At 36.5% G+C, this 10,737-nt stretch overlaps 1 protein-coding gene across 1 annotated transcript; it reads right to left on the bottom strand.

The window, feature by feature from the left end:
* Nucleotides 1-9,054: 9,054 nt before the first annotated feature.
* Nucleotides 9,055-10,128, bottom strand: LOC131637453 (uncharacterized). Its single transcript, XM_058908037.1, has one exon. The coding sequence runs from the start codon at nt 10,126-10,128 to the stop codon at nt 9,055-9,057; it is 1,074 nt and encodes a 357-aa protein (XP_058764020.1).
* Between the last annotated feature and the right edge of the window lie 609 nt (nt 10,129-10,737).

Raw genomic sequence — 10,737 nt, 5'->3', positions numbered from 1 at the left:
GTTATTTATAGCATGGGTTTTTAATCGTCATTTTTAAAGTTTGTCGTATCTTTTGTTTTCAAATAATGTACCGTTTATTTGTCGTATTGTTCGTTATATTATGTAATATTTTTACTGTCAGTATTAAATGTCGTACTATTTGTCGTACTGTAGTTTAATTATCCAGATAATATTTTGTGTGTTTTCTGCCAGTTAAATATTTATTTCACTGTGCATTAAATATTTTACAAGGTTGTTATCGGTAATTTCGTTCGCGTACAGTATATTTATTATGTCTGTGTTTTTCTAACCACTCATGTAAATAAATTTTCACCATTAACACAACAAAAAACAAAAAGAAAAATTAACTTTAACTGTTGAATTTTCACTTTAACTGTTACGTTAAGCCCCAGACAGCCAGTTGACAGTCAAACTCGCTGACAGCGCGATTCTCCGTGTTTTGTACCATCAATCAAATCAATCTTTTGCATTTCAAAATTCCAAGATTTTTGTTCTAGAAGTCTTCTGAACATCACATGATCAACAGAAACTCAGCACTGCACAAAAATCAGGTACGCTTAACTGTCTCCTACACAAACAGTCCTTAACTAGTGTTTTTGTTTTTTTCAGGAGAATAAGTTTTTTGAGACCATACAAATTTTCAAACTTCAATTCGCTCAGACGCACAGTCAGCAGCTCAAACAGTCAACAGGCAACCAGTTTGACCGAAAAGTCAACAGACAGTCAAAAATGAAATTTTTTGTCAACATCCATATTTTGTCAAAAGATTCATCATTTGATCATTGGTTGATCATAATTCACCAAGGAAAGATCAAAAATCAACAAAACCCTAAGTTTCAAAATTAGGGTTTTCTCCTAAAAAGTCAACTGAACTTTGACCGGCCATAACTCTCTCCTCGTTCATTCAAAAAATTCCAACCAAAGCTTGTTTTGAAGGAAATTCAATTACCTTTCAAATTCAATTGATCCCATGGTCATTGGATTCACCATTTGAAAAATATGAGCTCAGACATTATAGGTCATTTTCAAAGTCAACAAAAAGTGGTTTTTTATCAAAGGCCATAACATCAAGATAACTTCTCCAAATGAAAAAAAGTTTCCAAAGTGGCTTGTAGAGGACATCTTGAGGTTTCTAAAAAGTACAAGAACTCCTTCATATGATCAAAATTGAGGGATTTATGCCTTGTTGAAGTTGGCTATTTTTTGGGAAAATGCATGAAACCAACATTGATCAAAAATGTTTTTTTTCCAAAAGGGGCCAAGTTTACATGATCCAAACATGTTCCCAATAATGTTAAGGGTCTCCCACGACCAACCTAAGGCCCATAACATTTTATTTCTTTTTTGGTTTAATGTTATTACATTTAAAATTAAATTGAAAAAGAAATGGTGTAAGACAATGTTATGTAGCTTTGATCTTAAGCATGAGTCATCTAGAATCATTCAAAGCTCTTCCCCAAAGAGATGGTACAGCAGAAGGTTGAAGAAAATTAAGCCATGGTTGCTTGAATCCAAAGCTACATATTATTAAAAAAGTCAAAAATTCAACAAAGCCATCAAAGCTTCTTAGCTTAGTTTTTAAGTACTTCTATGGCCTATAAATGAAGTAGAATACTTCATTAATGAAGACACGAATTCAGAACCATACTCTTGCTTGTATCACTCTTGTATAAAACTTGAAATATTGGAAAAAATTGAAATTTGAATTTTAATTTTAAGCTCAATTCAACCCAAACTAAATACTCAAACACGTTCCTCAAACATCCCTGAATCTATCCCAATCGTTTTCAGCAAGCAAAACCTCAAAAAACACGCATCTAAAGCTCACGGTTTGCTCAAACATAAACCTACCAAAATATAATCATACATGCATATTTAACACGATGTAATCATATATTTGAGTTTGGTTTATTGTTCTGATCGTTTCTGGATAGTTAATTGAAGTTTGGTCACGTATCCATGAAGATACCATTTTAGGGTTCTTGAACTCTATTTTGGGGTTTTTTAGCTAGAGGCAAAATTAGACCAAACTAGTGGCATATTTGAACTCAGTGGATCAAGGCTAGTTGATTGCATAGGTCGCGAATGATTTTTGCATGAGTTTACCCCTATTCGCTATTTTGCAGGTTTGAGCTCACATATTACAGCGTTTTTTGGCAAAAATGTTGTTAAAAGTGGTGGCAAGAGGTTGAAGATGATGAGGTGTCCTCACCTGAGTGGCCAGCGCGCGCGTGTTTTTTTAAATTTAAAATTTCTGATCCTATGCCTTGCAGGTCTTGTACGTGCCATGTGCCTTCAATCCAGTCACCATCAGATCAACTTGTCACTCAATCCAACGCTCATGATATGCTCATCCTTACCATAGACCTTCCTATCAACCACACCAGATTATTAATTGTATATTTTCTATTTTATTTAATTTACTTTACAAAATTAATTTAAAAAATCAAAAAAATATAATAAAAATATTTTTAGGCTTATAAAATAATCTATTATTTTTTGACATAAAAATATTTTTATTTTTCTTAATAATTAAAATATTTTGCTTAATTAATTAGTATATATTTATATATTTGCTCTTTAATTATTTCAACCAATCAAAAAATCAGAAAAAAATTGTTCTTTTTTATTAAATTTAGTTTATATATTATAGACTAATTTTGTACATATTTAGAATATTTTTCTCTTTAAGTTTTAATTATTTGTATAATTGTTTATATAATTATATGTTAATTTAACTTATTAATTTTCAAAACAACTTCAAAAAATCAAAAAAAATTAGTTTTTATTTTAAAATTAATTAACAAGCAATATGAACATATTTTAGACTTAATTTTTTAGGTTTAAATTTTATTTCCAATGCATAGCATTTTAATTAAATTAGTTATGCATTAATTCTAATTAAAATCAACCAAAAACCAAAAATATTTCTTTTATCTTATTGCAATTTAAATTCCTAGATAAGTGTATAGGTTGTCAAATTCATGTAAATAGCGTAGTTTACATTTCCCGCACAATCGATGTAATAGTGTAGATTTACTTTCCGCATTTTACATTCCCGCATTTTAATTCCAGTACATATAAAACTGCGTGTATGTCAAAGATAAAAACCGAAACGTTAGATCACTAACTTCAAAGATAAAAATATCTGAATCAAAACACAATCACACTTGCACCTCTTAGGGTAATCCCTCTGTTACTCTTTTCAAAAATCCAAATTCTACTGTTTCAAATGCAAAATCGAACCTTTGTTTACATCCGGTAAAAGGAGAATTTTCTAAAGGAAATAGGAAAGGACCTTATAAACTTAGGGTAGACCTCCTAATTGCTTGCTCAAATCAAAACAAACAAATGTCTCATATATCATTGTTTTTCAAAACAAAACTTTCAAAAAAAGACAACATTTTGTATATATCCAAACAAGGATCATTACGAAATTAAAGATATTTTTTTCAAAACATCTTTCGAAAGGTAAAACACTTTGTATACATCCGCACAAGGATCATTATAAAGTCAATTTACAAAATGAATTTTAAAACCACATACAAGCATTTCAAGGCAAGACAAATGATTCAAAACAAGTGAGCTAAGCAATTAATAGCCCATGGATAACCATAGATACAAAGGGTGCTAACACCTTCCCTTTGTATAACCTACCCCCTTACCCAAAATCTCTTAAAGGTCTTTTTCTGTTTCTTTTATAAACCTTTCCTTAATTGGATAAAATAAAAGTCGGTGGCGACTCTCTGATTTTCAAAACTCAAAAACAAAAGAAGAGTCAGTTCGTATCTCTCACACGAGAGGTAGTAAAAAACCGAGGGCACGACACTTACGAATGATAAACCTATTTTATTGAGCAATATTCGCACACCATTTTCGAACAGCCCCAAACTTCACAAGCTTTCGATATGGGAGAATCTTGATGACACCACCCCTCTCTGAGAGAAACTTTGGTATCGGTTGCGTTGAATTTCTCCCGCTTCTCCGTTTCGGAAAATGACACCTGGAAACTCGTCTTCGTTTTGGTTGTTGAGGTTAGCCATAATGATTGTTCTGCAGGAAGTATGAAAGAGAGTTGTAGGAGAAATAGCAGAAAAATGCTTGTGGTTCTGTTTGTAGCAGTGAAATAATATAGTGGTGTGAAGGTTGAAAATGGATTGGCTGAGTATTGAATGGAAATTATTGTGAGGTTTGAAATGAAGATGAAAATGAGAATTGATTGAGCACTGAGAAGTTTGAACAGAGGAAAATAGAGTTGCTTCTGGTCTGGGAACGAAGCAAATGCAATCTGCATTTAAAGGAAAGGTGACGAACGTCACAAGGGGGAGTGGGACGGTCGGCAGAGGGCCCCATGTGACGGAAGGCAAGCATGCATGTTCATGCATGTGTGTCTGTCTTGCGTGTGTGCAGCGTGTGTTCAGTGTGTTATTTGTTTGTATGCAGAGATTCCTTGACCAACTGCATGCTATGCCATTGGACCATCATAATTGACATAAATACTTTTGACTGATAGTCAAAGTATTATTATGAGGTGCATATAAATTTAGCAGAGTAAATAAATAGCCTATATCAGTATGCAATTTTCATAACAGTAGCAGAGTAAAGCATAGGTAGCAGACTGATATTTTGCTGTGTTCCACATATACATTTGCGGTAATAGTTATTAATTAACCATAGCAGTGAATATTATAATGAACACAGACATTAGCACATAGCAGAAACAAAATTTATGATGCACACACACAGATTTAGCAGATAAAATAAAGCAGAAAAATAAAAGCAGAATAAAGAAACTACTGAATTTTATTAAAATCAAAAACTGAAAATTAAAATTTTGTCTTAAAATAGAAATACTAACTAATTAAAATACTGAAATTGAAAAATTGAAAATTAAAACTACTAAAGCGGTAAATCCTAACTAAGCATTTCCTTCCCCTACACTTAAACTAGACGATGTCCTCATTGTCTAAATGTAAGAGTTAGAAATCTAAATTAGCGGTCTTCAAGTAGCCACTTTTCGGAGCAGGGACGGACTGAAAATGCTGATAAAAGCTGTTGAGATTTGCCGTGACCAAATCCATAAATCCGTGGAAATCTCCTCGGAGTCTCCCTAAATCGGTACGAAATACAGCAACGTCGTTCCGAAGGGTCTCAATAGCGGCAGCATGGTCAACCATAGGTACATCCTCATCAGGTGTAGTATCAATGTCATGATAGCCAGTCGGTGTCATCGGATCACTTTCTTCCTCCTCGAGATCATTTTCACCTTGTCCTTCCAAGTCATATATCCAATTTTCTTTCTTGTGAACACTTGTGAACCTAATGCAGGGTAAGGCAAAATGATTAACAGGCTCATAGTTCACGAGAAGCTGATAAGGTGGAGAATCGTAATTGCTAATTAGGCTCTTGTTGAAGCAAAACTCCATGTCCATAGATTTGAATCCTCCATAAGGAATCAATCTAGCAAGCGGGCCTCTTAAGGATAAGACTCGGGCGATCTTGGTGACAAGACCACCTACAAGGATAGGACCAATGGTATATTGGGCCAGAACAGCCATCCTAGCAAGCATAAATGACACTCCCATAATTGGTCTCGCTTGGAAAACACACATCATAATGCCTAGCTCATCCTTAGTCACCGAGGTTATGCACAAAGGTTTTCCAAAAAGAGTGAAATCCAGTATCATGTGGAAATACCTAATGGCGGGATTGTGGATTTCTGAAGAGAGTCGTAGATCATTCTGGTTTCTACCAGATATGGTACTCCAAAAGTGGTCAACTATGTTATCTAGGAAGTACTCATCATCGACTTCCATTAAGGCATCCATGCCTTTAGGAAATCCTAGTAACTCGGCCAGCTGGCGGGGGTTGAAACGGTAGGTGAATCCAAACAGCCTGAATGAAACTCTTCCTCTGTTGAATCCTAATCTAAGTCTAGGCTCATATCGGAGGGAACTCAGAAACTCTAAAGTCAGGTTGCGGAAAGTGGGTGTACGGGTGGTAAAGAGATCCTCCCATCCAATCTGATGAAGCATAAAGTGCACTCTTTCCCGGATACCTAGAACTGTCAAAGTCGCATCATGCGAAAAATCGGTGAGACCCATCTCACGCTGTGCCAGAATCTCATATTGTCTCTGCTGATCCTCACTCCCAAAAGTAACTACCATGTCATCAGTGAAATCCATCTCTAAAGTTAGAAAAGAGGTTAGTACCCTGGAAGTTTTTAAATTCAGAATAAGTTTTAAGTTAGTATCATTTAAAACAAAAGAAGTTAGTATTTTGAAAATAAAATGTAGAAAGAAAAGAAAATAAATTTTAATAAAACATTAAAGTCAAAATAATTTAAACGAAAATTAAAGTTAAAAGGTGGGTTGTCTCCCACGAAAGCGCTTTGTTTAATGTTGCAAGCTCGACGAATCGATGGTTAGTTCTTCGACTCAACAATTAACTCTCCGAGATTAAGACTATCAGTGTAGTCTTTGTTTTTGACAGTATAGTAATGTTTTAGTCGCTGCCCGTTTACAATGAAGCTATCGCTCGATTTTCCTTTAATTTCGACAGTGCCACTCGGAAATGCTTTGGTAACTTCGAATGGACCAGACCATCTTGAACGAAGTTTTCCTAGAAAGAGATTAAGTCGAGAATTAAACAATAGCACCACATCTCCTTCATTTAACTCTTTCCTTGAGATGCGTTTATCATGCCACTTCTTTGTTCTTTCTTTATAAATCCTAGCATTCTCGTAAGCATCCAATCTAATTTCCTCCAACTTATTGATATCTAATAGCCTTCGTTCGCCTGCGGCAGTGTAGCTTAAGTTTAAGGTTTTTATGGCCTAGTAGGCTTTGTGCTCTAGTTCTACCGGTAAATGGCATGATTTACCGTATACTAATTTGAAAGGCGTGGTCCCTATAGGTGTCTTGTAGGCGGTTCTATACGCCCACAATGCTTCGTGTAACTTAGTTGACCAATCCTTCCTAGATGTGGCAATAGTTCTTTCAAGAATTTGCTTAATTTGTCTATTCGATACTTCAACTTGTCCACTCGTTTGTGGGTGGTAAGGTGTTGCTACACGGTGTCGAACTCCATATTTTACTAAGAGTTTTTCGAAAATTCTAGATATGAAGTGGGATCCTCCATCGCTAATAACTAGTCTTGGTACACCAAACCTCGGGAAGATTATATTCTTGAACAGCTTAATCACTACTTGTGCATCGTTTGTTGGTGAGGCTACAGCTTCTAACCATTTAGAAACATAATCTACTACGACAAGTATGTAATTATTTCCAAAGGAAGATGGGAAAGGTCCCATAAAATCTATTTCCCACACATCAAAGATTTCTACTTCTAAAATGCCCTTTTGTGGCATCTCATCTCGCCTAAATATGTTTCCAGTGCGCTGACAACGGTCGCAATTTCTAACAGCGATGTGGACATCCTTTCACAGATTGGGCCAAAAGAGACCGACTTGAAGAATCTTAGTGCATGTCCTTGATGTGCTTGCATGCCCACCATAGGGGGCATCATGGTAATGATGTATAATACTCTCTATCTCTTCTTCCGGAACACATCGGTGGAATATCCCATCAGCGCCTCTCTTGAATAGCAAGGGTTCATCCCAATAATACTGTTTAAGGTCATGGAAGAACTTCTTCTTTTGTTGATAGGTCATGTCAGGAGGAAGCACTCTCGGTGCTAGGTAGTTGACAAAATCAGCATACCATGGCAGTGTGGTTCCGGTGCTTAGTGTCTTAACGGTTTCGGTTTGCGCTTTAGGTTGTTCCAATGTGTCGCTTTCGGATTCTAAATGTGCTATTAAGCGTTCATAAGGGAAATCATCATTGATTGGTGTTCTTCTGTTTTAATACCTTCCATCCTAGATAAATGGTCAGCTACTATGTTTTCGGTCCCCTTTTTATCTTTGATTTCCAAATCAAATTCTTGTAGCAGTAGGATCCACCTTAATAGTCTTAGTTTTGCATCTTGTTTAGCTAGTAGACACCTAATGGCTGCATGGTCAGTATAAACTATTATCTTTACTCCTATCAGATAGGAATGAAACTTATCTAACACGAAGACCACAGACAAGAGTTCCTTTTCGGTTGTGGCGTAATTCATTTGCGCAGGGTCTAAGGTCCTATTTGCATAGTATATTGCGTGGAGTTTCTTATCTTTCCTTTGGCCTAAGACTGCTGCTACAGCATAGTCGCTTGCATCACACATAATTTCAAACGGTAAATTCCAGTCGGGTGGTTGCATTATAAGGGCTGTCTTTAGTACGTCAAAGGCTTCTAATCATTCATCGTTGAAATTAAACTCTACGTCTTTCATTAAGAGGCTGGTCAGAGGTTTAGAGATCTTAGAAAAGTCCTTTATAAATCTTCGATAGAGACCTGCGTGTCCTAAGAAGCTCCGTATTTCTCTAACTGTTTTTGGGGGTTGGAGATTTTCTATTACTTCAATTTTTGCTTTATCGACTTCAATCCCTCTTTCGGAGACTACATGTCCAAGTACAATCCCTTGTTTAACCATAAAGTGACACTTTTCCCAGTTTAGGACGAGGTTAACTTGTGCGCATCTATCCAAAACTTTTTCTAGATTTGAGAGGCATCCTTCGAAATCCTCCCCACATACAGAGGAGTCGTCCATAAAGACTTCCATGATGTTGTCTATGTAGTCAGCGAAAATTGACATCATGCATCTCTGAAATGTCGCAGGGGCGTTACATAATCCGAACGACATCCGTCTATAAGCCAATGTTCCATAAGGGCATGTGAAGGTTATTTTCTCTTGGTCGTCAGGGTGAATTGGGATCTGAAAGAACCCTGAGTAACCATCCAGGTAGCAGCAATAAGAGTGTTTTGCTAAGCAATCGAGCATTTGGTCAATAAAGGGAAGAGGAAAATGGTCCTTCCTTGTGGCTTTGTTTAATTTATGATAGTTAATTCACATCCTTGCTCCAGTCACCTTTCTTTCGGCGATAGATTTGCCTGACTTATTTACGGTAACTGTTATGCCTCCTTTCGTTGGTACACAATGGACCGGACTTACCCATTAACTATCGGAGATAGGATATATATCTCCGGCATTCAGAAGTTTGGTGACTTCATCTTTAACTACTGTGCTCAGGATAGGGTTAATCCTTCTTTGATGTTCCCTAGAGGTTTTGCAGTCTTCTTCCAACATGATGCGATGCATGCATATGGAAAGACTTATTCCTTTCAGATCAACAATGTTATATCCTAACGCAGATGGATACTTCCTTAACATTTGTAATAGCTTCTCGGTCTCTATGGCTCCTAGCTCTACGTTGACTATTACTGGTCTTCTGAGCTCATCGTCTAAGTATTCATACCTAAGAGTATTGGGCAATGGTTTAAGGTCCAAGGTTGGTTTCTTAGGGAAAGGCATAGGGTTGGGTGTTAAAGCTAAGCATTCGCTTAAACTATCATCTTGATATTCCGGACGCCAATTGTCATCTTCGAAAATCAGGGGCATCGGAATCTTTATAACTTCAGAGTAAGATTCTTTCGATAATCCTATCTCTCTTACACATCCATCAATAACATCCACCAGATAGCATGTATCTTCTATAGCTAGGGCTTGAAGGAATTGTGTTAAAATAAACTCGACCTTCTCCTCCCCTACTTCGAATGTCAACTTGCCTTTCTTGACGTCTATAATAGCTCCAGCGGTAGCTAGAAAGGGTCTTCCTAAGATTATAGGGGTATTGATGTCTTCCTTTGTGTCCATAATTATGAAGTCCGTAGGGATGTAGAATTGTCCGATGCGGACGGGTTTGTTTTCAAGAACACCTACAGGATACTTAACAGATCGGTCTGTAAGTTGTACTGACATCTTGGTTGGTCTTAGGTCTCCCATGTTAAGTTTCTCGCAAATGGACAAAGGCATTAGGTTAATACTAGCTCCTAATTCGCACAGGGCTTTGTCTATGACAAATTTTCCTATATTGTAGGGTATGGAGAAACTTCCTGGGTCTTTCAGCTTAGGTGGCATTTTATTTTGAATTATTGCACTACATTCGGCAGTGAGTGTTACGGTCTCGTTGTCTTCTATTTTCTTCTTATTCGATAGGACTTCTATTAGGAACTTAGCATATGAAGTCATTTGTGTAATGGCTTTTGTAAACGGAATTGTATTGTTCAAATGTTTAAGAAGTTCGACAAATTTCTTAAACTGCCCTATGCTTTTAGATTCCTCGAACCTTTGAGGGTACAGGATAGGTGGTTCATAAGGTGGTGGAGGTATGTGTTAGAACAAGATTTGTTCTGATCAATATTCTTGTTTTGATGATAACAATGTATATGAATTTTGTATAAGATAATGTGCTACTCTAATCCTTTACATTTTCCAATCCAAGAATTATATAAGGAGTACGCACAATTCAGCGCCAGAAGCACTGACTCAGAAGGTTAAAGTTTGCAACATCAGAACATGCTCTCGCAAGACATCAGAAGATGGTCTAGCAGAATCAGAACATGGTCTATGAAGCCTCAGAAGAACATGAGATCAGAAGCAGAAGCACTGAATTTCCTATGGTATCACGCTAAAGCACTTCAAAGTCAGAAGACAAGAAGATGCTCTGCACCAAGCTGTTTGAATCTGATTATTCAAACGTTGTATCTACAAACATCAGATCAGGAGAAAGTACGAGATGACAGGCTACGCTGACTAACAAAAGGAACGTTAGAAGCTATAAAAGGCAAAGTCAGTAGA

Source organism: Vicia villosa, unplaced genomic scaffold, assembly GCF_029867415.1.
Source record: "Vicia villosa cultivar HV-30 ecotype Madison, WI unplaced genomic scaffold, Vvil1.0 ctg.002005F_1_1, whole genome shotgun sequence".
Taxonomy (NCBI): Eukaryota; Viridiplantae; Streptophyta; class Magnoliopsida; order Fabales; family Fabaceae; genus Vicia; species Vicia villosa.
Note: the sequence above shows the minus strand (reverse complement) of the source record. Positions and strands in the feature narration are given on the sequence as shown.

What these genes read in the sequence shown, in the direction of transcription:
- LOC131637453 (XM_058908037.1), bottom strand. Translation starts at nt 10,128, where the DNA reads ATGACTTCATATGCTAAGTTCCTAATAGAAGTCCTATCGAATAAGAAG.